The sequence below is a fragment of the Phasianus colchicus genome, chromosome 9 (assembly GCF_987193195.1).
Source record: "Phasianus colchicus chromosome 9, bPhaCol1.hap1.1, whole genome shotgun sequence".
NCBI lineage: Eukaryota > Metazoa > Chordata > Aves > Galliformes > Phasianidae > Phasianus > Phasianus colchicus.
The window spans coordinates 12,725,769-12,753,437 of NC_143444.1; the positions used below are offsets into that span (position 1 = coordinate 12,725,769).

General features: G+C 35.3%; 1 protein-coding gene across 6 annotated transcripts in view; it reads left to right on the forward strand.

The window, feature by feature from the left end:
• VAV3 (vav guanine nucleotide exchange factor 3) overlaps positions 1-27,400 on the forward strand; it is a 195,211-nt gene extending 167,811 nt beyond the window's left edge. For 2 of the 6 annotated variants that reach the window (XM_090146214.1, XM_090146212.1), the window contains exons 22-27: positions 2,527-2,561; positions 4,125-4,241; positions 4,833-4,920; positions 6,725-6,854; positions 18,584-18,735; positions 20,557-23,207. In XM_090146214.1, coding sequence (XP_090002340.1) covers positions 2,527-2,561; positions 4,125-4,241; positions 4,833-4,920; positions 6,725-6,854; positions 18,584-18,735; positions 20,557-20,598 — 564 coding nt within the window. In that variant the 3' untranslated portion in view covers positions 20,599-23,207. Of the gene's footprint in view, positions 1-2,526; positions 2,562-4,124; positions 4,242-4,832; positions 4,921-6,724; positions 6,855-11,799; positions 11,884-18,583; positions 18,736-19,475; positions 20,331-20,556 lie in introns of those variants that run through there. The other 4 variants (XM_090146215.1, XM_031595857.2, XM_090146210.1 and 1 more) reach the window with 4 other exon arrangements.
• Positions 27,401-27,669: the final 269 nt, after the last annotated feature.

Genomic DNA, 27,669 nt, shown 5'->3' on the forward strand with positions numbered 1-27,669 from the left:
CAGCATCTTATTATGACAAATGATGCAGTTAAAGATATTGAAACATCAATCAGATTTTTAACATGCTATAACATTTAGTATTATTATTAAGTCTAGCAGTCTTTACAACCAACTGATATAAAAATGCCTGGAAACAGTTTGAAATATATGTATCAAAGACTTTGGAAATGAATATTGAATGAAAAACTGCTGAGCTTCAGAATATATATTTTCCAGACTTTTCACAGATGTACCTATAAACAATTTCTTCCTGTTTTCAATAAGTAGTATATGTCAGCAGACATTTTCTGCACCACAACAGCAATGCTTGATCCTTCTAGTTCTCCTCCAGTTTCCTCATTTCTGTTGAGGCAGTGGTTATATAGCACAATGTGAGCTAGGAGCTTTGGGAATAGCATTTGATTTTACTCTATTCATGACAATGAAATTGTGTGTTTGAAATTAATGAAAAGGACTACCCATCTATAGTTTGCCTACTCTAAAGTGCGGACTTCAAACTGTCTTTGAATTTTGTATATCCTTTCCAACTTGGTAGGGCTAGTTGAGAAATAAAAATGTTTGTGTTTCTAACTGTTATTTTTTCTTCTATTGCTGAAATTACTTAATTAACCTTATGGCAGGTAATGCAGATCTTTCAAAGTGCAATTTTTCTGTAAATGAAAAATATATTATTATCAAAATATCTTGCAGCACATCAAGACTCTGTAAATGCCCAGTTGGCCTTTGAATGTTTCATTTGGTTGCTTCACTAAAATATCTCTCACAGGAGTTCTTTGTCAGCATGTTCATAATCTGTTACTTTTTTCCCCCAAGTGTCATATTTAAAGACAGAGATGCCTGATTAACACTGTTAGTAGGTTTAGTGATAGTGCCACTGCTACTGACACTGGTAGTACTTAGCTATGTGTTATACCCTTACACTTCAAAGGGGTTTGCATGCCACCAGCAGTATGGTACTACTATTTGTGAACCCTTTTTCTACATTGTTAGGGATTGATGCGTGTGTTTGTTCTTCCTTTTTCTTATTTCCGAAAGTTAGGCTTTCTTAATCACTGTTGTAATACCTGGATAGATTTACTGCTGTGCAAGCTGAGCATGTGACCACATTTTTTTTATCACAAAACTTTGAGTTCCGCAATAGTGCCTGCATTGTTTTTTAGAGAAAATGTAGGCTTAGGGCCATCCTGTGTAATTCACAATTTTTACTTAAATATCTTAGATTGAGAGGCATTCAAATGGATGGTGATGTGTTTAGTTTGAATTAATGTTATGTTAAAAGCAGTGTGCAGAGCTTTGTGAACTAAGCAAATTTTGGTTCATCTGAAGGAATTATGTGCTTTGGTTCAAGGTCAGGTCGAGACATGATAGAAGACTTGGTAGATATCATCTGCTTATATCTACTTGTTACTTAACATACAAGCTTGTGGGAGAAGTAATTAATTTCAATTATCTTACATTGGTAGACCTGTATAATATCTTTCTGAGATGATCTGTGTTTGGAAGTCTCTGATGAATACAGTCCATGTACATTAAAAATTGTAAGAAGAATGACACTAATTTTGCGGTATTGTATTCTAGAAAACAAAATAATCTATGATTCTCTAGGAGAAAAAAATCATTTGCTGATCTAAGAATGTGTGATATCAGGTTATAAATCTGCAAAGTGTATGCTGAGCTTCTACTAAAATGACTTTTTCAGTACCTTGCAAGTTATTTTAAAGGAGTAGGGTAATACTGATGCATGAGACAACAGTGAGAGGTGGTCAAGAAGGAAAGCTGATTATCATGGATGTTTCTATACTGTGCTTTTTCTTTGGCATATATTAGCATTATCTATGCATATGCTTATATAAACATATAACAGTCATTTTGCAAACTGGTGGTAGTTTGCTTGATTTTTAACATTTAATTCCATACTTATTAAAATCCATTGCAGCAGTAAAACAAACTACAAAGATATGAATGAAGCTATGCAATATATAATCTGTGGATTAATTTTCTCTCTCTCTGGAGATTATGTACTAAATTCCGTGTAGGCAGTTTTTTCGAAGGCCACAATCCTGGAAACACAGAGTGAATTTTGTATATGTTAATATACATTTGCGCATTTTAAAGATACTTTTCCACAATATGTTCCATGAGATTATTTTGTGTATGAAACTTAATGTAGGTGCTAATGAAATAAAATTGACAATTCTGATTTTTAAAAAAAGTGTGCATATGCATGTCACGCGTACATATTTATATAGAATGTATGCATGTATATATATGAGTAATAAAAATGTCACAGCAGCATTTAAGTTAAAATATTATGTTACTTTCAGAACAACATGTAACGTTTGCTTTTTATTTTAAGTTTCTTGAAAAATGAAAACAGTCTTTCAGACTAGATTGTCTGTTTCTTTTTCCTTGTTTCTTGTGGATGTTGGATACTAGTTCAATACTCAATGTCTTCAAATGTCTCATTTGTGTGTTGACTAGAAAAAAAATCCTGATCTGCATTCTTTTATATTTCCTTTGTCCTAGGTTCCTAAACCAGTTGACTACTCATCGCAACTGTGGTGAGTCCCTCTTTAGTCTTACAAGTCTCTTTCTAAGAAGTAGTCATAAAAAGATAACTGCTTACTGCTTATTACAATTTAATTTGTGTTGGTTTAACTTTTTTAGGCTTCTGAAGAAGGCACTGTGCAATGGTTTGGGGAAATAACACCATAGATTGTCTAAAAGCGTTTATAATGTAACAATGTGCTTAATGGTTTAGATGTTCTGTTTACAAGTCTGTAGCTGCACAGCCTTAGTCCCAGGGGTCTGAAATGGAACAGTACGAGATACGTGTAATATGAAGCATGCAAGTAGATTTTGTGTTAAGTGACTAAAGAGACGGATTAATTTTAAATACATTTTCTTTCATGAATAAATTTGCTTTTCCTTTAATTAAAAAATAAAAAAAAACCCTAAATAAACAAAACCATTAGCCCTGTAAAAGGGCAGTGTATCAAAACTACACCCTGTGCTGGTCTGGAGCATGTGGAGTGTACTGAGTGACTTCTTTTTACTAGAATTCACCACACCCTGGAAAACACGTGCTAATTCTGAAAGAGCAGATTAATCATCACATGTGCTTTCAATAGTTTTAAACTTTGTCATTTACAGATGAGTTCTGATTTTCGCCAGCTTGTCTGAAATGAAATCAGAATTGGAACAAAACAAACATGGATTTCTCAAAACAATCTAAATAGAATGTTTAATATTATAAATAGGTATTTTTACTACAACTCTAACAGTTGCTGTATTTATAATTGTATTTAGAGAAAGCGCATCACTGGGATAAGTCTTCAGTCTCTAAGGTTTTGCGATGCTTAACTGAAAAATGACTTCAGGCTGAAACTTGCTGTAAAGTCTTGTACTCTGTGATAGATTTCAAACACCTTTTCTAATAGATAGTGATGCATTTTGCAGAGCAATGGTCTTCATGTTGACTAAATTTTGACTGATATCTAAAATGGTAAAATAAGCATTATCAAACTGTAAGCTAGGTTACTTTCCACCTTCTCAGTTAACAGTTCTGTCTCTAGTTTTGTACATAAATATTTGCAGATAGTCTCTCATGAAGTCCCATTCAGAGCAGGAGCACAAATCTGCTCATGCAAACAGACAGCAGTATCAGTGACTTATTTATTTTAGCTTTCAAGTCTCAGCAATAGATCTTTCAAATTTGACCATACTAGACTGACTATTTTTTTTTGTGTGTGTGTAAGTTTGGTCTACTCATTACTTTTTAGCTATAAGAGGTTTTCAGTAATTACGAAACCAAATAAATATTCTAAAATTTTGTATAGGTCGTCTTTGACCTAGTGTTACTAGCATTTGTCTTTGAGGTATTCAAGGTAGTAGTCATTCAGCTAATGCTAAGGCTCAGTTACTTTCTTCAACAGATATTGTATTTGACAATTTCTAATTAAGAACTTTCCTAACCTGATTGCAGAATTTCTTCATGCTTTATTTGAAAGATTTGGAAGTAGTATTCAATTCTAATTGACGCGTTTTTAGATTATCATGTCAGGAAGAGTATTGAGGTACCTTTGGAGAGCTCATAGGCAATTTTTTTGTTCTCTGTGTTGCAGGTTTGCAGGAGCAATGGAAAGATTGCAAGCAGAGAGTGAACTTATTAACAGAATAAATAGCACTTACCTGGTGCGACACAGGACTAAAGAGTCAGGAGAATATGCAATTAGCATTAAGTAAGTGGGTTATGTTGTTTTGTTTTAACTTACAACAAGATAGCTCAATATATGAGGCCAATAAGGAAAAAAAAAAATAATAAAAAAATTCAATTTCTATAATCACACACACCACATGGGATTTATAGTAGGAAGTAGCAGTAGTTTTTTGATGCTGATGTAAACAATTTAAAAAAAAAAGACATTTTAATGTATTGGGTAAGACTAAGCAGATGTCCTTGACTTCAGTGGAAATTTGTTGAAAGTCTCAGCATCTCAGACATTTCAGTAGAATGTGTTTGTAAACTTCATCATTTTGAGGGTTGTCTTTGCTATCATGTTGATTATCAAAATGAATAGAGAAGCAAACAATATGTGGAAATTCCTGGTTAGAGTGGTTAGTTATAACTTCTTTTCAGAACACAGATTACCTCTTCAGCTGAAGTTGAATAAATATATATTTTTAATTAGATGTCAACTTTGTGTTGACGTAGATGTGCATTTGTCTTAAGAATTTATTTGGATAACGTTACTGGGGCATGCCTTCAGGTAACTATTGATTGCCCCTGATTAAAAACGCATTTATATTCATAAGTTATTCATTGCCCACAGGTACAATAACGAAGTGAAACACATCAAGATTTTAACACGAGATGGCTACTTCCATATTGCAGAAAATAGAAAATTTAAAAATTTAATGGTAAATATTGATTAGGTTTTTAACAATGTGTGATTTCTGTGTAACTGTTGCTGTTCAAGTGTGTGCTACTTTGGTATGTGGAAATGCAGAAGGATGAGAGATTTGAATTATGTCCATATCTGCAAATAAGGTATTTCTTGATTCTTAAGGTTTATGCTTTAAGTCATGGTGACATGTGCTTAAAATTACATATTTATATTTAGGTATGGAATGTATCCCTTACAGTGGTGTAGAAAAGAAGAGGAATTTGAGTCCCACTTTGAATGCTGCTTGCTTACAAATGACTGTTTCTGTTGCCTTGGTAATTTGAATGATACGTGAAAGAAAATTTGTTTGCAGACAGTGTAACTTGCCTGCTGTGCTAATGTCAGATAACAAAGCCCAAATAGTTCTTATTCTCCTGGCCTTCCTGCTTGCTTGTAGTGTCTGGCAGTCTGTGACGATGAGCTTTTAAAAGCAGGTGTAGATTTTTCATAGCTTTAGATTCTAACTTAGAAACAGTCTACAGCATGGGAAGTGAAGTGCTCCAGAATTTGCCTCAGAATTTGCCTCAGGAGATAAGCCTTGGACAGTTATCAGAAATGTGATGCATGCGTTGGATCTTGGGAGTAATTTTGTTGTCTGAATTTAATAATGATCACAGGAAGTTGTATTTTCTTATTTTAATATTTATTTATTTATTTATAACTAGAAGGAAATAAGTGAACATGGTTCTATTTCCTTATTTTAACCTATGCTTAGCTAGGTCCACTCTTCATTTTGGGGATCAGGATGTAACTATGTAGAATAGAATGACTGAGTAGGTACTGCAAAGAGTGAAGGATTTACAGTAACTGCATTACTTTTTGATTGCATTTCTGAAAAGTGAAATCCCACAGTTGAAGTATCATGAATCAAATGAAATATGTTTGCTTATAATTGTCTAGTCACTTTTAATCTTATTCCAGGCTCTGTGTATGAACTGTATGATATTGTCACTATTAGAACTGATTCAAAGCTAAGAGACAGTGACAGGTTGAAGATATCAAAGGAAGAATATGAGCTGTCAGTATTTGGATACGTACTGTCTTTGTTAGAATAGTAATTTAAGTAATTTATTTCCTTGGTTACATAAACTATTTGAACCAGTTTAATGAATACAGATAGAATTGCAGATTTTTTTTTTGGATTGGGCTGCAGGAGTATATGAACTGCTGGATTTTTTTTTTTGGTGTTCATTCTGAAGTGGAAAAACCAACAGATTTTAATAGAAAAGCCTTGAAATTTTTACATGGTCCACTTATCTACTCAGTCATGTTTCCGTTATTTTATATGCAATGCTTATATGCTTTGTTGAGGTCCATGTGCTTATCAATTCATTACTCAATGAGCACCACTTATCACTGCAGAAGAAATTTGAGACAACAAAGGCAGTTACAGTTACATGCTTAATGAACAACTAACCTTGCCTTCTGCCTGACTTCAGAAAAGCAAATACATGCTCAGCTTTGTTCAGCAAAGCAATATGTTGACTCTGACTATAAAACTGTTTTTTTTTTTTTAAAAAAAAAGGCATGTGTATCATTGTTCTGAAAAAGTAGGTTTCACTTCATGTGTTCTATACTTCAGGGTAAGGGTTAAATTACACAGTTAAGTTGCAATATAAAAGCAATCAATATTTATTAGGCTATTTGATTTCTTAATGTATGTGCTCTGTGGGATCATAGCAGTGACTTTATTTTATAAAACTGTCTTGGACTGTACACCAGAATCATGAAAAGGATGTGATTTCAATTTCCGATGACAGTGTTTTCCTTTCTGCAAGGAACTTGTAGATTACTATAAGCACCACTCTCTTAAAGAAGGCTTTCGAAGTCTGGATACTACACTTCAATTTCCATACAAAGAATCTGAAAACTCAGTGGGACAGAGGGGTAACAGAGCAGGTGGCAACTGTGAGTATTACAAATTTATCTACTGTTTTCTGTCAAGTATTGAAAAAGGGCTTTAGCTAGGATTTTTTTTTTTTGAAGCTAAGCAGATTCAGATCTGTCAGGAGGTTTATAAACATGTCTAGCAAGTTTGTCTTTCTGCCAAACTTAAAATCTCCTTGTTATTCAGTATTCTATTAGGAATGCTGATGAGAAGTTGAATTGCATCCTGCTTAATTTTTTTGATATTTGCATGTGTTTAGCTGAAGTGCTAATAAGCATCTGTGACAATTTCTAATCCTTGCAAAGGGATTTAAGTAAATCAGTCTTACAGTGTAGCTGTGTGAACTAGGATCTCACTCCTACCACATGAATTTCTCAGATAAACCTAATGCTATTGCGTTTTCTGTTTCATAACTATTTTTATGTTTCGCTTTTAACATTAGGTGTTTATTCAATGCCCGTCTGCATCTAAAATGATTTACTGTTTACAATGGAAATAGCAGATTAAAAGTTTTGAAGTTTAGAATTAGTCTGTGGATATTTAAAATTAAGATGGTATCCTTTTTTTTTTCTTTCTTCTTTTTTTTTTTTTAATCCTATTGCAACATAAGTGGAAACCAGCATGATTTATAAAATTCTAATGATATAAATTACCACATAGCCTATCTCTGGAAAATATATAGCATTCCCGTCAAAGAGCAAATCTTAGATTTGCAGTTCTGCAAACAATGGCTGATAATAACAGCAAAATAAAAATTAATGGATTATAACAGTATGAAGACTCCCATGAAGGACCACAGAGTCCAGTCTAGTCTTGGTGATGATGAAGCTGGTGGACCTATTTTTGTCTGCTGTGTCTGTGAGCTTCTGTTTCTTTGCTTGTCTCGCTCTGTTCCATAATATTTCAATAACTTCAGAGACTTGCTTCCTCTCCTAATTAGAATGAGGATAATAGAGTATAAGTTATTGTAAGAAAGTAGTGTAAGAAAGTAGTGTATCTCTGTGCATTTCATTTACTCTTTGTCTGAATTCCTCTTTATTCCTTTTGTTTCTGTTTTCTTTCACTGTGTCTCAGGAGTTCTATCTGTTATGCTGTGTCTCAATGCATATCTGTTCTGGGTGAATTTGTTCCATTTTTTTCTTCTTCTTTAAGCTTATGATCTCCCTTTGCTTTTCTATTATCATATCTTGTGCTTTTCTTCATCCTTTGCCTCTTTATAGCACTGAGGCTTTAATTGTTTAGACAGCATGCCTTGCTTAGTTTTCTTTGCTTTTGTTTTGGTTATTATTTGTTGTAAGCAGAAACACATTGTTCTCTTCCCTTAGACCAGTTGAGATACAGCTGTACTGTCCACCAACGTATTACTCTGCAACAGCAGTAGTTCAATCACTTCATGCTTCACAGGATGCAAGAAACATAAATGCGGGATACTCTCATTTTAGTTGAAGGGGTGAGAAAGTGCATCTGATCTTATGTAGGATACTGGTGGGATCTGACAGGTTTTCTTTTAAGCCAAACTGATCAAAAAAGTCTCAATTCTCTGACTTGTATGAAACCTAATAGGTATCCACAGTTCTGCTCCTACCTAGGTTGACTCTGGATGACACTTAATTTAATATATGTGCCAATTTTCTTTTAAAGTGTCAGCATGCTCCTCTGAGGGTTTTCTTTTTTTTTTTAAAGCAAAATTTCCTTAATTTTGTCTGCAGCCTGTCTGTGAGTCACACTGTCCAGTTTTACATCTGTCCTGTTAATTTTTACCAAGTTGATGTTAGACTAACCATACTGCTAGGATGAAAGAATCTTGTTGGTCTTCAGTTGAAGTTTGTACATTTTGGGCTGAACTTCTGTTTAAGAAAGGAAACAAGTAAGTGAAGGGGCAGCAGTTGCACTTTTGGTTTTAGTTCATTTCAGCCTTCAATATGAGCCTCCACGTAGATGGTTTCTTTGACCTCTTCCTATGTAATCTGAATGCAAAAACCTCACCGTAGTTCATTGAAAGGGAGCCAACCAAGTCTGCTGCATTGAAGAAGGGCACAACCATTTTTTCAGTTTTGTGATTATTTGATGTCATATTCACTACATTTTATCAAGCATGAGGTGAAGCTAGTGAGTACAATAGACTTAGGGGATTTGTAGCTGAATTCAAGTGGATTTGGGGTTTCAACTTAATATTTTTCACTATACTATTCACATGAGTGTGGATCTGGATTTTTTTAATGAGGGTATCTTTTGAAAAGGCATCAACTTATTATTTGTTCAAAGCAGTTGGTTTTTAGCATATATAATCAACATCAATAGAGTAAGTGGGAAAGTGTTTCTGAAAAACATCCAATAAAATACTGAAGACTTGGGGAAGGTCATCATTTCTTGCTAACAGAGTCTTTGAGCTGTTTTGAAGTTGAATTGCAATACCAAATTAATGTTGCTTCACAGAACAATGCAAGAAGGATTGCATTCTTTTTTTGGTAATAGTCATGTTTTCATTTATCTATTGAAGGAAAGAAAATCATGTGGCATTTCGGTTGATTTTTAATTTTGGATATGAATCCTAACAAATCACTTTGTAGTATCTTATATTGTCAAGGAATGTACTTCTCCTTTCAGTAACTACTATTTTGTTTAGAACGAGATCTTCATTTTATGAAGACAGTTAATTTTTCTTCCCACTTTAATTAGGAATTCCTATGGTCTTAAATAAGTCACCCACTCTTTTTTTGATACTTAACACACACTTTTAATATGATTGGATTAACTGTTAGATGTTTACTTCTTCCAGTGTAGAAGTTAATTGAGATGACTTCTGGGGAAATGGTACATTTGTTCTTAATTTTTCAGCTCCAGGGTTTTCTGAATGTACAATGATCAGATCATGTTTTGTTCACAGAAAAATATTAACTCTTATACTAGATTTGAGGACAATTTTTTCCATTTAATGAAATAAAAGTAAAAATTGAAGATTAGTTCACATTCTTCTGCAAAATAGTTCTCGGTATTTTATTTCAATTTACTGATACTTCACACAGTCATATTGACAAATCTGTTTTTTTTGTGAAACATAGATTTGAATGTACCTAAAACACGAGGTCAAGCATCATCTGACTTTTTTTACTTTTAGATTAGGAGTAGATACATTGTCAGGTCATGCTACTGTTGATGAAGTAAAATAAAGCAAGTGTTACCTCAGTTGTTCATGAACAAAAGAATCTAGCCTTTCTTTTAATGGACAACACGAAAGGCTATCTAGAAATCTGGTAGGATTCCCTTGCCCATGCTGGTTTATCACAGTTTATCACAAAATCAAACCTCCAGTTAAATCAGACAAAAAATTCTCATGGCATTAAGATATATGAACAGGCCAGGAAAGGACCATCTACCCCTTCTGTAGCGCCTGAAGTATATTTATATGTATATTCATATATACAATAAATATACTTATTGCCTCATGCTACTCTTGCTCATTTGTTAGCTGTAAAGGCAGTTAATTATCCCTGAGAATGGTCATACTAATTCACTAGAGTTGCCTTTTTTGTTTGGGTGACATTTGCACACACAGAACTATCACCTGAGGTTGCTGGCTCCTGTACTCAGGTAAATTCATGCATTCTCAGTTAAGCCATTCAGTTTTAGAAGCAGGAAAGGATCATCAATGTGAAGGAACAGAGGGCAGTTTTTAGTATGCAAGAGTCTGTTACTTTTGTATTACTGTTGTACTGACTCCTAGATTATAGATGTGAGAATACTGTGTCACCTGTTAATTTTATTTATGCTGTCTGTTTCTCTGTCATAAATGCATTTATTCTCATTCAGGTAAGATGCACAAAACCATGCCATTACCTTTACTATGGATTCTGTTTATTCCTTGCATAAAATAATTCTTGTCTTCATGGCTGCAAATAACCATTTTGAAGCCAGACAATTGTATTTCTTCTGTAGTCACAAGAATAAATTCAGAGAAACAGCTTAATGTGATTTGAGTATAAGCCTGCTACATTTTTAAGGAACTGTATTGTTTAATAACGATAGGTATTATTGGGTATTATTTAAAGGTTAGAATATTATTTATCTAAATGAGAACGGACTTCAGCTAAGTGCACAGTAGGGAGCAATTGTCTTAACTTAATTAGTTTTTGTATGTTATGTAAAGATGAAAATGTGTTCATTGCTTCTTCCAAAGAGTGACAAAATGTGAGAATGTGACAACAAAATGTAGTTCCGCTTAAAGCCATTTTAGTGCATTTTATCTAATTCTGCATTTAAAAATGTGGCGACAGATTACCCTAAGTTAGTTGGCAGTAGAGCAAATGCATTGGAAGTCTTTCACCTGAGTTAAAGGAATCTCCTGTTACAGGGATTAGAATGATGTGCAGGTTCTGCCTAGTTGAAATTTACACTTTTTTTTTGCTTGAGGATTTTCTCTTGAGTCAGGGAAAACTGCAAAGATGAGAAGCACTGTTTGATCCTTAGACAGTGTAGTTTAGCTGAGGAATTCCTATTGATGTTAATGATTATCAGGGCAAAATGCATACTTTTTGCCATGCATATTATGACATCCCATTTAAACTGGTATTTAGACTGTATTCCTAATTGAGGGCGTGTGACTGTAGTCTTCCTGAGCTGAAGAGGAATTCTTATGTATGCATGAGTTCCTGCCTTTGTACTGTTTTTAGGTGAGGCACGCAAAATTAAGAAGAAAAAAACCCCTTTGCTATATCTGAAAATATTTGCAAGAGTCTGCAGTTTTAATTTGCTTCTCTTATTCTTTGAAAAATGCAATTGTTAAAAATTAAATCATAGGTTAAGATTTTCTAGTTATTACAGTCAATTTCCTTCCAGACATCCTTAGTAGGGAACCTTAGTTTCCTTATTATCAATGAATTATATAGTTAAAAAACTATTATTTAAATCTTGTGCCAATATTTCAATGTACTTTTGCTTTTCTCTTTTTCTCTTTCTTTCTCTAAGCCCCCTCTTTGTTCTGTGGGTTTTCTTTTGTAACTCCTCCAGACTTCAGCTTTGTTCCCCCTTCCTCCAGTCCTTTCTGGTCAGGTACTGCTTTACTGCTTTTATATTCTAAATTTGTTTCTGTTTGTTTCTGTGTGTCAAGTGAGGGAAGGGACGAATCTCATATTTCAGTTCTTCACTGAATCCAAAAAAGGAGTTTCTACATGTTATTCCTGAAGTGTAACAAGAATCAAACTTGTAAACTTCTGAAAAAGTGAATATTTACGATAAGGGAGTTTGAATAGCTATTACAAAGCTCATTATTTGCACCAGATTCAGTTGGTGATCAGTTGACTATTAATTTGCTATGTAGCTGTATATTTTAGTGTTCTTGTTCAAATACACAAATTAAAATTTTCAGTGTTTGTTTGCAGATAAACAATATATTCGTCCCATCCCTGCAGCCAACTGTACTGCAGAAACGTCTTAGAATACAGTAGTAGTTTTGTAGAAAATGTTTTTTTTAAGTTCTGCATTAATGTGGTTCATTAATTTTACCCATTTTTTTCCAAATGTTTTTTTTTAATTCTCATTTAAGCTTCTTTGGCTTTAATAAATGCAAACATTTAAAAATGAGATTGCATAAAATGCTTGTAGTAATAGTAGTGTTAGTCTCACTTAGTGCACCAGTATAACTGTGACTTGTTTTGATCTCTGAGACATAGTTTTCAAAGAAGTGAACTGTACGGCTGGATAATTTGAAAGGGATTTTGCCAGTGGCCTTTGAGGAACATAAGGAAGGAGTTCTGCTAGTAACATGTTGGTTCATCTCCATGTACATGTGAAGGAGGACTTGTAGGTTGTGGAAATCAGGACCGAGGCTGGTTCTTTCTTGGGGAAAGGGATGTACCTAACATGAATGAACTGAAATGTAGTCACTTTCAGGATCTGTCTAGAAGACCTGAATAGGTGATATGTTTTAGTTTTGTCCAACAGTAGTAGTATGATTTCTTAGTGCTCTGAGATAGATTCTCCTAGACAAGAACTGTGTAGGTGGGAGCTCAACAGTAGGATGGTTTGTTAGCACATTGTGCTGAGAGTGCCTCCAGTGTGCAGAATGATTCATACCGTGATCTTCAATCGCAGGGTCCTTTGGTGCTCTTAAAATGTTTTGGCCCTCACTAGTTTGAGTCGATTTCTTCCATTCTCTTCTCCTTATTTATGAATTGTTTGAAAGGCACATACAAACTCCTTTTCAGTAGTCACAATACTGACAGAATCTAAGCTTGAAAGTGCTAATTCAGTTAACATTTGTTTATGTGGAAAGACACATCTGTTCTGATCTAGCTGTGCTTGTGACTTTCAGCTGGAATGTCTGAAGTTCCTGATTCTTATTTTAATCAGTAAAGTCAAAGACAATAAGTTTTAGTACTCTATAGTAAATCCATGGGACCCGATGGGGTGCATCCACGGGTGCTGAGGGAGCTGGCAGAGGTGATTGCTGAACCGCTCTCTATCATCTTTGAGAGGTCTTGGAGAATGGGGGAGGTGCCTGAAGACTGGAGGATAGCCAATGTCACTCCGGTCTTCAAAAAGGGCAAGAAGGAAGATCCAGGTAATTACAGGCCAGTCAGCCTCACCTCTGTCCCTGGAAAGGTGATGGAACAGATTGTGCTGGATGCCATCTCCAGACAACTGGAAGAAAAGGAGGTTATCAGGAGTAGTCAGCACGGGTTCACCAGGGGGAGGTCGTGCTTGACCAACCTGGTAGCCTTCTATGATGTTGTCACTGGCTGGGTGGATGGGGGGAGAGCAGTGGATGTAGTCTACCTTGATTTCAGCAAGGCATTTGACACTGTCTCCCACGACATCCTTATAACGAAGCTGAGGAAGTGCGGGATAGATGAGTGGACAGTGAGGTGGGTTGAGAACTGGCTGACTGGCAGAGCACAGAGGGTTGTCATTGGCGGTGCAGAGTCTGGTTGGAGACCTGTAACCAGCGGTGTTCCCCAGGGGTCGGTGCTGGGACCGGTCCTGTTCAACATCTTCATCAATGACCTTGATGAGGGGGTAGTGGCCACCCTCAGCAAGTTTGCTGATGATACGAAGTTGGGAGGATTGGCTGACACGCCCGAAGGCTGTGCTGCCATTCAGCGAGACCTGGACAGGCTGGAGAGCTGGGCAGTAAGGAACCAGATGAAGTTTAACAAAAGCAAGTGTAGAGTCTTGCACCTAGGGAGGAATAATTCCATGCACCGGTACAGGTTGGGGGATGACCTGCTGGAGAGGAGCTCTGCAGAGAGGGACCTGGGTGTCCTGGTGGACGACAGGTTGGCCATGAGCCAGCAGTGTGCCCTTGTGGCCAAAAAGGCCAATGGCATTCTGGGGTGCATTAAAAGGAGCGTGGCCAGCAGGTCGAGGGAGGTGATCCTCCCCCTCTACTCTGCCCTGGTAAGGCCTCATCTGGAGTACTGTGTTCAGTTCTGGGCTCCCCAGTACAAAAAAGACAGGGATCTCTTGGAAAGAGTCCAGCGGAGAGCCACAAAGATGGTGAAGGGCCTGGAGCATCTCCCCTATGAGGAAAGGCTAAGTGAGCTGGGTCTGTTTAGCCTTGAGAAGAGAAGACTGAGAGGGGACCTGATCCAGGTCTATAAATATCTAAGGTGTGGGGGGCAAAGTGGCGAGGCCAGACTCTTTTCAGCAGTGTGCGGAGACAGGACAAGGGGAAATGGCCAGAAGCTGGAGCATAGGAAGTTCCGCACCAATGTGCGCAAGAACTTCTTTACAGTGAGGGTGACGGAGCACTGGAACAGGCTGCCCAGGGAGGTTGTGGAGTCTCCTTCTCTGGAGATATTCAAGACCCGCCTGGACGCCTACCTGTGCGACCTGGTGTAGGGATCCTGCTTTGGCAGGGGGGTTGGACTCGATGATCTCTGGAGGTCCCTTCCAACCCCTACGATTCTGTGATTCTGTGATTCTGTGATTCTGTGATTCTGTGATAGTAGGAGAATACTATGTGATATTCACCTTTAGAGTGAGGATAAAAGATGATCCATCTATTGTTCAGTTGCATAATACTTACTCTTAAAGGCATTTTACTGAAACTGGTGTCTTTTTTTCCATGGTGTGGGGGAAGTCATGAAGTGGCCTGCTGTAACAGACTGTAGGCTGTCAAGAGTTGGGGTTACTTTGAGCCTATCCCACCTTCCTTTATATTCCTACATATGGTTTCAACAAACAATTATACTATTTTTTTTCCTATGGAAAACTGCTTTATTGGAAAATATAAGCTAAAAAAAAGGTAGTAATTCAGTCTTGCGTATCACAATATGTTGTATCAAGTAATTTTTTATAAAAGTATAAAATAATAAAGGAAGATGCTATGTGGTAATTCTTTACTTAAGCTTATCTACCTGTTAGAATTTTATTTCATATTGTGATAGGCTACAATAAATTACATGTTCTTAGTGATATCATCTTTTCAAAATACTCAGATTGCTTACATTAAATGAACAAATACTTATTTAATATATATATTTTTTAAGATGGATCTTCTGGACTAGCTTACTTCTACTGATATATGGAAGCTGGAAAGACAAAAGAATAATTAAGCCAGTTATTGAGCACTACCAGAGGTGCTGCATATGCTTGTGTGATAGAAATGAAGTGTAGTTAAACAGTGCAAGGAAATGTATGTTGCTTCAAAGAGTATGGCAACTAATGTGCAGGAGCAACTTCTAGGGGGTGTGGTTGCTGTATTGCTAAGTTGTCATAACACAAGGAGAACAAAATAACTGCTCACTGCTTTTGTGACAGTACTTTGATCCTTGTGGAATTTAAGCATAGGCAGAAATGTGAGCTAGGCTAGTTTACTGTAATCCCATGGAGCCTCTTTTGTTTCCATCTCAAGTACTTCAACACTGGACGAAGATAGTGTTGAAATTCCTTTGCAGCTTGTCAATCTCATTATCAGGGAGAAATTTTTCCAATGTACTCTAGTGTGAATTGAAGTTGACTATAATTCCCTGTCTTCTCTTCCAGTTTGCAGAGGAGAAGGCTAAGTGAAGGAAAACTGTATTTGTCTCATTCACAAACATGCCTTTAATTCGCTTAGCTCAGATTTCAGACTGTATTTCCTATTCACCCTCACTGTACCTCCCTCTTAATATACAAGGTATTTTTTTAGTACTGCTTCCTTGATAGCTTTTTCTCCCTTTTTTTCTTTCTCATTTATGTTCTCCTGTAGGACACTTTTTCCATTAATCTCTGCTGCTAATTCTATTCTCTCTCTTTTGTTATTCTCCCTGTAACCATCATTTTTCTCTGCTTCACACAGTGTTTTCTCCCTTTGCTCTGTACAGATGTCCTTTCCACATGCTGTCTTCCCTCAAGATTCATTTAGTTAAGAACAGCTTGGTTTTGAGACTTCAGGGCTGGCAGTTGCTATACAAGTTGTTTCTGTGACTGTCACCAGAAAATAGGGTTAATATTTTTTCCAAGGCTAGCACCAGATAGTTTTCCTTTATTCCTTGACTCATCTGGCTTTTTTGTATTTCTCACCATCAGCATATTTTATTTGAAAATAAAGGTGTTGAATTTGAAATTAGTCTAGAATCTACTACTTTATGCCATAAGTTTTTCGTGATTTATGCTTTATGGTTTTTTTTGCTTTTATCTACGTTTCCTCACTGACATCACAATTCACAATTGGAAAACAATTAAAAGTCCTCCTCCTTTTTCCTCAGATCTGTCCTTTCTTTTTCTGCCATAATTTTCCCTCAGTATTTTTCCCCTTATTCTTCCGTATGTTTCTTTCCTTCCTAATTCTCTCCTTCCTCGTTTTCCCAAATTCGTTCATCTTTGCCTCGTATTGTCGTTTTCTTCCCTGATTGCCTCCTTTTTAGAATCTATAGTGATATCACGCTCCTCCGAATCACTCCCAGCAATGCTTCTCCACATCTGCCCATGGTATTACTGCACATTTATAAATGGCTACTGACTCTACAATCAATAACTGCTTTCTTTTTTCTCCCTACAAAATGATTTCTGCCCATGCTGTGTTTTTTTTCCCTGCAAAATTGATTACTGAAATCCTGATAAGGTATAGGACATAATATTGATGTCAGAGCCTGAACAAGTAGTGACTACAGATGACTTGCTTATGGGGGGAAAAAGTAATACATGGCCTAGATTTTTACAACATACTCATATTGTAAACAAGCAATCACTTGAGAATGCTAATTCTTTTTTTATTGTATCCTGTATATTCTGTATCAAGCATCTGATAAGCATATTCCAAATATGCAGTCTGAAATGTTGGACTAAATGTTAATGATATGGTATAAAAGAAGGTATAATCTATTCCTACATTGGTCTTCAAACATTTTGTTTTTCATGATTTATTTAATTATAATTTAAATACAGCATTTATTATTATGGAGGGGTCAGGAAAAATCCTAAATGGAAGCAGGTATTAAAGTGTCAAGATTTTCTAGCTCATACGCAATGTTTTGTGTTTCTAATTTAAAATAAAGGCAGTTTGTTGTGAACATTTAGTATTACTTTGTCAAAAGCATTGCAAAAACTAGAATCAAAGTGGTCTTTTTGAGGTGAAAAAAGGTGATTTTATTTACAGTGTATGAAGTTATCCCTCATGACCATTTGATGAATTATTTTCAGAAGGAAGCTGGCTTGTGCTCATAAATAAATTCTACCTAAAAAGATTTACATTAGAAAACAATTGCAAAAAGAAAATAGCCTGTATTTAGAACAAACAAATAAATAAAACTTTGGCCAAATATTCAAACGTGAAAATGCAAGAGGAGTTCATTTTTCTTCTGAACTGAAGGTCTTCATCAAGAAATGAAGCCATGCCCAATTTGTCTCACTGGAAGAGGTTTATTTCTCGAGTAAAGACATTTAACTTTGCAGTGAAGTAAAGATTTGAGAGAGAGGAAGTTGTTTCTCAGATGAGACTTTTTCTACATTTGTTATTTTTAAAATATTCTATTATTCTTTCTGTGGCTGAAAATATCATTGTTTGACATCAGCGAAGATCTTGCATACTGATGCAGGTTACATCTTTTGAATATTAATTTCACTGAAATTCAGGAAAAAATTAGAAGGTATTTTTTTCCTTTGTTGAAAGATTTGTGGAGCAGCTTCATTAGTGATTTTACAGACTAAAGTCCTGAAAACTGTTATTACATAAGCCAGCGCTTGCGTGAACTGTTAACAAATGCTCTATACAAATTTGCTGTAGAAACTTTATTTTTTTTGCCCATGCTGATGTTAGCTTCTGACTTTATGTACATTACTGTTTAACCTGGGAGTTGTTTCTTGAAAGAACGCTACCTTATTCTGTTTGTTTTGCTTCATTAGAGGTGTAAACATAAATCAACTGTGAATGTTAATAATTCTTTTGGAAAGAAACTAGTGACCTGTAAAATATATTGATGCATGTATCTGGCAGCAAGTTCTATTATGAAGCACAAAAATACAGTAGTTTCAAATGTATTTAGCAATTTGTGGAGTGAAGGTTAGATTTTTCGTAGTTCATCTAATTTGATATTTTTTTCTAAAAATAAAACTACAATGGATCACAATCTCGTCAACTTTTCACCACTCACCTACAATTAAATGTATTAAGTCTTACGTGCAGATGCTTTCACATTTGTGTGAACTGATGCCAGTGTACGTTGTCATGAAATCATCTTACATTTTGCAGTAATGCTATCTGTCAGATAATTTGACAGAAATATCTGTCAATTAATAAACTCTAATATCTACTTCTGTTTCATTTCAGTGCTAAGTCCAAAGGTGATAGGCATTGCCATTGCAAGGTATGACTTCTGTGCGAGAGACATGAGAGAACTATCCTTATTGAAAGGTGATGTTGTAAAGATTTATACGAAAATGAGTGCAAATGGCTGGTGGAGAGGTGAAGTAAATGGAAGGGTATGTTTTTTTTCTTTCTCTCATTTTGAATGACATTTTGAAAAGCAAAAACAATAGGGAAAAAAAAAAAACAAATTTTCCTACATCATGAGCCTTTTTGTATATTTAAGTTCACAAGATGCAACAAGTTTTCAGAACTCTTTCTGGATAGCTTTTCTCAGCAATTAATTTGTATTATTATTATTATTATTATTATTATTATTATTATTGTTATTATTATTATTATTATTATTTATTTTATTTATTTATTTTTTAACGTGGCCTCTAGGCTGAATGCTTAGGCAGGATTATATGGGTGGAAAATAACCAGGATTAATAGTAGAGCTGTAGTTGAACTTCCTTGAACTGTGTTGCATGGATTTGGGGGTGAGATCAGAACCTCTGGGTCTGGTTGAGTTCCTCGTGCTGGAAATCTGGTTTGCAGATTGGCACAGAATGATTCCCACCTCACTGCCAGAGGTGAGGTGCACAATACTGTGCAATGAGCCATGTTTTTCTTAGGAGACTTATGCTTTTGATCTCTAAAAAAATCTGGTTGAGATTAAGTGCAATGTGCATTTATTCTACTTCATCATAAGCAGTGATTTTTACAAAGGCACTTAATGCTGTATGCTGTGACTTGGATGGCTTTGAATTCATGGAATATTAGATCTGAGCTATAAAGGCTATACTGTTTGAATCTTGTTGTATGACACCTTGATGCAGGTTAGTTTGGAATACTTATTGCTTCTGTTTCCAAGTTTTAAGGGCTGAGATGCAAGGTCAAAGAGGACCTTTTTTTCCTCTCCTGTTTAATGAGTGAAGTGGAGGAAAGTGACTTAAGTGGAAACTGGAAATGGAAGTTGGAAGTCTACTTGAAGTAGATGAAGAAGGATATATCCAGATTTAATGCCTTATCCATTTTGGAGAACTTTTTATGGCAGAAAAGAAGAAATATGGAGTCAGAAGAAATAGTGATCATGACGTGTCCTTTACATGTTGAAGAAAATTTAACATCTCATTCCAGTGTAGCTACACACTTCCTGAAGAACCCCTTTTACAAACTAGCATTCTTTCTGGTAGTTTTCACTGCCTGGAATTGAGATCATAAGATCACTACTGTTTATGAAATCACTTCTTCCAGTCATGTTTAACGTTTGGTTTTGAGCTCTTTCATCAATATTAAATTGACTTAAATTGACTAAGCTATAAATGAAAAACTAAATGATGAGACAATAATAAATGACATTGCTTCCCTATATGTCTAACACAGTTGTTATTTGACACGTAATTAATTTCAAAATGTAGTTAATAGTATAAGTTATAAAGTATAAAGAGCTGGTCTCTGACTTCCAGTTCTGTCTCATTTAAAAGTCCTCTTGTCAAAAATGAGGTTTAACTGCAATGGAATCAGTCACTTTTAACTTTGAAAGAGGATTCTTTGGACATGGCTGAAGCATGTGAAATATTTAACTGCCCATTCAAAAGACAGCAGCATCTTGTAGTAAAAACTACTGAAAGTAAACCTGACTTCTGCTGCAGCCTTTTTTTCCTAAATGCATAAACCTCCAATTTAGGTAAAAGTTCCTTTTATTTTTCTAATTTTTATTTAAAGATTGGGGATTTAGTTTCTAAATTATTATATCTGTAAGTTATCTGTAAGTTACTCTATTTATTTGCTTTTTTTTTAAAAAAAAAAAAGTTACTACCTTAACCAGGGCAGGTCAGACTAGTTTCTTTGTAATAGTATTCTTAGTTACTAAAGAGACTCATCCCTGTTTTTACCTGGTTTGGCCTTTTAAAAAATGTATTATTTTGTTCTGTTTTCTTTTTCATTTTCAGGTGGGCTGGTTTCCATCTACTTATGTTGAAGAAGATGAATGAATTAAACTTTTCTCTGCTGACCAGGAATTTCAGGGATTGTAGAATTTAATAACTTCAAGCATTAATGGTCTTGTTAAGTACTTAGGCAGCAGCATTTTGTCTGTCTGAACCTTCTAGTCTTATTGTTGGGATTTAGAAAGAACTTTGTGTGAACAGATTATTACCTTGCCCAGAGCTGTGCAAGAAACAACCTGCCACTTTGCTGTCACTGGGGATCAGTACAAAGTCAGGTGCTCACCTTCCCAGAAGATTTCAGGAAAACAAATTCCTTTATTCTGTTTTTCTGTTTTTCACCCTGTACTACACCATGAATTGTAGCTATGGCTGAATGTTTAATAAGTCTGTTTTCTTCTAGCTAACATCTGTGATGATACGAGGAGATGAAGGCTTATTATTCCTTATCACTGTATGCAGAAAACATAGTTCAGTCATTCAGGTGGACATGAAGTGTAGTCAGTAGATTTTTCAAAATATCAAACTGTCTTACTTATCACCTTGTAAACAGTTATACACTAAAAAAAAAATTCTGAAGTAAATATGAATTTTGTAAGCGAGAGTAGCATATATGCATGTGTAATTAGTTAACTGAATTCTTAAAGGTTTTGCCTAAATCTTCTAACAATTTGTTTAAAGAAGTCATTTCTAAAAAGTTTGGTAACATGATAACGCTTGAAAAATTATCTGCAAAGTGGAATTCTGGGTTTGTTTTTTGTCTTCTCAGCTTTATTATTTTAGCAACTGATAATTTAAGTGAAACCTGAGGGCAATTATGACAAGAGTCATTTTAAAATTGTAAGAATTAGCATTAAATAAATATTGTAATTCTATTGTGTAGCAGGATATACTGATGCAGGATGATTTCATTCCTTGAGAACAAAATTGTATATCTTAATCTCTTGGATGATTCATATGAATTTTGATGCTTCCAACTACAAGCTGTTTTTCCTGGTTAGACAGGAGCTTCTATTCCTACTAAAATCACCTTTTGTGCTCTTAGAAGTTAATGCAGAAGGAACTTGCAGAGTTCAGCGTGCCTGTTCCCCTCTTGTTTCCTGGGATGTTAATGGCAGTGCAGTGAGTGATCTTGTTGCAGTGTTATGAATATCCTTAAGTAATAGTGGAAACCAGATTAGTTAGCTTGAAAGATCAGTCCTCAACGTGGCATCTGCCCCTTTGTGGGGCAGTTTTTTAAGGTATTTATGGAGTGTCAGAAGTGCTTTAAGTTAAAAGAAATGTGGGTGATGCCTTCAGATTTACTGTTTGTAATATTTAGATCATTTCTAACTCATCTTGAAAACTTCAGAGAAAGTGAAGCTCCTTCTTTGCTTCTTCCTGGCCTCCTGGCCATCATGAAGAACCAAGCACAGCACAGAAGATCACAGTAACTCCCCTCCTCTCTGCAACCATCATATCCAACTGTTACACCTAGCACATTCTGTTATGTGACCAGTTATAAGTGAGGATCTCCTAATTAGAAATCCTCCACTTGTTAGATTCAATTTTGCAGATGGAACTCTGCTGATGCTCTTAACTTTTCAAGGATTTACCTCAAAATTATGTAAACTGTGATTATGTTAAGTACATTTCTTCATGGAACAATTCAGAGTGATTGTAAATATGTACATTATGCATAAAACATTTTGTAAATGACCTGTACAGCAGTGTAGACTGGGATATACTGTGTTTGATCATGTCTTGTCATGCAGTTTTATTGTCAGTTGTGAGTCTGATCCTATGTTCCCTAAGTAGACGAAGTTGATGCACAGTTTTGCCCTCTCAAGGGCTAGAGAAATGGGCTATAGGCCTGTGAAGTGTTTAGTGCTTTGCTGTCATACAGTTTTGAGAAGAAGCAGTTTAATTCAGTGAGTTAAGAAATGCATCAGTCATTCTGGACAGCTTGGATTTAGAATCATTTTGAGTATTCCCTCCATCCTAAAATTGCTGTAAAGCCTTTAAGTAATTCCTGAATCCAGTAATCAGCCTATGAGAACAATGAAAGCCATAGATAAACTTGCTTTTGTGGCATAAATCTATGTGTTATTGTCTATGTTTAATGCCCTGTATTAATTGAGTTAATGCTGCATCTTAAACTATATTTTCAGTACCAAAGACTTCTAGATATTCTGGATATTTCATGTACTTCTTTTGCTTGTATGGAGGTTTTGTTGTCATGCAATGCTGGTGTTACCGTACTTTAATTTGTAACATTTTGTAAATATGTTAAGTATAATAAACTGGTCAATTTGTTTTTTTGAGTGTGTGTCAAAATAAGTAGCTGACTAGTACGAAGTTTGCGTTCCTTTTGCCTCACAGTCTTCTCATGGCAAGCAGAAATTGATAATATTGTTTTGGTTTCCCAGATCTGTATAATCTTAGTTTAGTTGTGGGACTGAGCTGTCATTGTAAATGGGTTGTTATTGGTTTCTTTTCATAGCTGGAATAATTTGTCTACTGGCACATCAAGACAAATGGAGTGTTTTGTTTGTGTTTAACTATAGGGAACATTGTGAAATCAGTCATCTGCTATTGATTTTTATCTATTAAAGCTGATAACTTGTAGAATTTGACTGAAAAAAAAAAACTGAAATGGGTCTATGAAGTTTCCTTTTACGTATCATGCTTCTTAGAAATGTCTTTCCTATTTCACCTTTTTTTTTTCTTCTGCATTTGTCATATATGGATTAACATACAAATTCTGGTTGAATTGAGCTCTAATCTTGAAAATAATCTGTGTTTACTTTCATGGGCTACTTGAAAGTCTTAGCAGTGTAACCCATTCATACGTTATTTACAATATAAAAATTATAGTGTTTATGTAGGTATTTCTGCACAGGTGAATTAATTCAGCAAGGTCAGTGATGATACAATTTCAGTGTTGCTTCATTGTGCTACTTCTGTTTTTCAGTAGCAAGTCTTTTCTTATGGAACTACCTTTCTAACAGATAATTATTGAACTTAATGAGGCATTTACACGTCTCTATAGATGTAAGGCATAATTTTCCTGTCAGCCATGAACATGTCACATAACTGAGCCACACCTAATGAAAGATGCAAAAATGTTTCTCAATTAAATTCTCTTGTTAACAGTATTGCACTCAGTCACAGATCTTCTCCTTCCCCTTTTATGTGAGAAGAAGGATGCATCCTCTGACGGGTGAGAACTGCAATTAGGGTACAAGAACCACTTATGACTGGGTACTGGTTGAATTTTTCAGTTGTGAGTCTTGGAAACTCACTTGAAAATCTCAATTTGACAAAAAAGAAAAACAACAAAAAACAACAACAGAAAAAAAAACCACAATGGAAATTATGTTAACCTGTTAACCAGAATGTTTCTCCTCTGCCTCCCAGGCTAACTCTAGATGTTCTCTGAAAGAGAAGATAATGTCAGTTATAACAGTTTTAGTAGCTCATAGAATTAAGGGAGAGGTACTGTCTTTAAAAAAAATAAATAAAAATGTTTGTTCTGTTGACTTCAATGTTCAGTGCAAAAACATTTCCTAATTCACAATCAATATTTTGAAGTATTTTGAAAAAGAAGTTGCAAGTACAGTATAGTTTATGCGCTGATGTTGTCATGCAGATCAACTGAACTGTATTGACACTACAGTAGAATCATAGAACCTGAAGGTAAGCACTGCACAGCTCATTTTCTTTACAGTGGGACAGGGCAAGAATAAAAATGAGAACTTGTATGCAAATGAAAATAGTTTAATAAGGAAAAGAGAAGTGGTAAAAGAAAAACAAGTGGCACAAAGCCAATCGCTCACCATCTTCCAACAGGAGACTGATATCCAGTCAGTTCAGAAGCAGAAGAGAGCTAACCTCCCAAAAACTTTTTCTATTTTCTTGCTGGACACGTTGTTATGTAGCAGGAATATTTCTTTGGATAATTCTGGTCACCTGCTTGGTTGTGTTCCCTCCCAGCCTTTTGTACACCCCTGATCTATTCACTGGGTGGGGGGTGAGAAACAGAGAGTCTTGATGCTGTGAAAACACTGTTGAGCAGTGGTTAAAATACTTCTTTTGACTCTTGTTTACAGATTTAAAAACAGCATCCTATGAGCTGGTATGAAAAAAGCAAACTCCATGTTATCCAAAATATCAGGTATAAAAGTAAAATAATGAGTAAACCAGGAGATACTAGGTGTACGTGGAATCTGTGGTATTTTAGCAAGCTACGATAGTATCTGTTTTCAGTAAATTCAGCAAGGATCATTTCTCATGCACAACGTCAAAACTTTTTACCTCTGCATTTCAGAGGAAAAAAGAAGTTAATACATTAACTAGCCTTTCTTGAAATGAGTCATGAGATTTTAGCTCTTACCTAGGTAAGGGAGAAGTAGTTTGGAGTAATTTTGATTTCATAAAGCTATGGGATAAGAGGTTAATGGTATGTACTTTTTCACAATGCTGAAGTGTGTGATGCATATATAATTAATAATAGAAATATAGAAAGGATTAAGCATCAGAAATTCACTGCAGAAGGGTGATTCACTTATGCTTTATTTTAGCAACTTCCTTCTCAAGAACAAAGAGCAGTTTGTTTTCATAGCAAATCAGATTTGAGTTACTAATTTAGTTTTTTAATTCCTGATCTGAGTAGTTTATTGTCCATTCATTATGAGGCTCTCTGCTGCTTTACATGGTTGTGAAGTTAGATTTCATTTTTCCTGTAATGTTTGAGCTGTTAGTGACTTTCTCTGTTACAGTTTTTTACTTGCCAATGTGCTTTTCAAAAAATATGCAGTTCATTTTAGAATGTTGCATTATTACCTTAAGTAAACATAGTATTACAAGAAATGATAAGTTTGGAGGTGGCTGTTGGTCACGGGGCATAAAGCTGTTTTGTTTCTTTAGTAACTCCATCCTTTAATATGAAACCTTATGACTGTAGGAAAAACAGAGAAGATCAGTGAATAAGAAATAAAGCGTTGATACCATACTATGTGTGTTAGGAAGAGCCTGTTGTGTGATCAATTCATAAAATTCATTAAAAATTGCTCAAAATATTAAATGTTTGATGATAGCATTGGATTGGAAAAAAAACTTTTTCGTTACTTTTGTACTGGAAAGCTTTGCTGATGCAGCAGAGGGATCAAGCACAGTTGGACTTAGTCCCGCTCCTACTAGAGAACTCAATAAATTTTTCTTCAATTAGTTTTATTTTTTCCCCAAAGTAATTATGTCTTCCTCAAGGAAATGCAGTATTGTTCCTAGGATTCTAATTCTTACTCATGCATAAGTCTAATGGAAACATGTATAACTGAAGCAAAGTTTTCTCAGTAGTTTTGCAATCAGTCTGCTGGTATCCTGTCAGCTGAAATGAGGCAGGAGGCCTCCACACGGCTGAGTTGCTAGGTAATGTACAAGCAGCTTTCCTACCTAATCTCACAGATATTTCTTTTTTTCTTTTTTCTTTTTTTCTTTTTTTCTAATGCAAGAGAAGGGAATGCTTACTAGAGGAGTTGGAGGCCGTTTTATTCTCTTGGTTCTGAATATAGCGTTGTTAAACTTGGAGTGATTTGTGTTTGTGGTGGATGAAAGATAAAACTGCCTGGAACTGTGTGTTCTGTTAAGTTCTGGGTGTGGCTCTTTGGTGTCATCAAAATTGTTTAGATGAAAGAGCCTTTGAATGTATTGTGCTCTAATGTGGAGGTTTTGCATAATATTTTCAGGAATAGTTCCAACTAGAAGACGCAGTGGCAGGTTTCCTATTCTTATTTTATTTAAAGAATGATCTGTTGCTTCTCTAGTTGTATAGCATATCCAGTTGGATCAGGTAGAGACGAACTGAAATATTAGAATGCTTATTGCTTTTGGAATCCATATAGCATTACATTTTTTCTAGATAGTGAGCTTTGGAAAATCAAGCTTCAGTAATTTAAAGATGATCCAGTTAAAATTTTTCTATCTTTGCAACTTTCATTCACACTTTCAGGGAATGTACACTTTTTTTTGACATTGTCCGAATGTGGAAATTCGGGCAGAGACTTCCTGCCACTAGAGCTTGATTACAACTCCTCAGACTTATAGAATATTAAAAAAGAATAAAAAACAAAAAACAAACAAAAAAACAAAAAAAAACAACTAAACAATAAAAAAAAATAACCCTACAAATGTGCAAAGACCCTTTAATATTGTATCTTCGGTAGTAAGCCAGTAAACACACAAACAGGTACCCAAAGGATTTGTATTGAAAATATTGCCAGTCATGTTCTCTCTTTTCCTCCTACTGCAAAATGCTGTAGGGCATTAGGAAAAAAAACCCATTGTCTCCTTGTTTGACTTCTTGTAGATTAATAATAACCATGTCAGCTCTTGGTGGAGCATCCTTTCTCTGCATTTTAAATATGTATGCACAGATACAATGGTTTATCTCCTAAATGCAGCTGATTTGAGTTCTGATTTTTGGATTGTTATAAGTATTTTGTAGTTATCAGTTAAATAAGTCAGTAAGCACAGAAAAGAACTGTAGCCCAAATAATATGCATCTAGGCAATAAGACTCATAAGGCTAGATATTTTCTCTTTTGGCCCTCTGTTAGTAATGCACTGTGAAGAGCAAGAAGCTTTACTTGAATGTCACTCTAATTGCTAAAAGTATTCAGCAAAACATTTATTAGAGAAGGATTACTAAGTAATATTTAATAGGAATCCATAACCTGTTCTCTTGGCTGATATTTGGAGCTTATGCTATGGCTGCTATGTGAAGAACCATGTAGTCATTGAATCTCTTGTATTGGTGGTTGCTTATATTGGAGCAGGTGTTGATAAGTCTTTGTGTAGCACTATTCTGCAAAATGTCAAGATTTGAAGATTTGGTCCACTGATTAATTAAATAAGTTCTAAGAACTATATTAAAAATATCTTGATACTGATTACAAGTGTGTCTGTATGATAAGATTGACATAGTATACATTCAGATAGGCATACAGAATACCTGTTTCATTGTTTTCCATGTAATTAGCCATCATTTGGAACCTTGCATCCTTTTAAGAGAGGATTCAGGGAAAAATCATGTTATTTTCTTGATGCAGGCAGTAAACTTGTGGAGGGTACAGAATTTTCA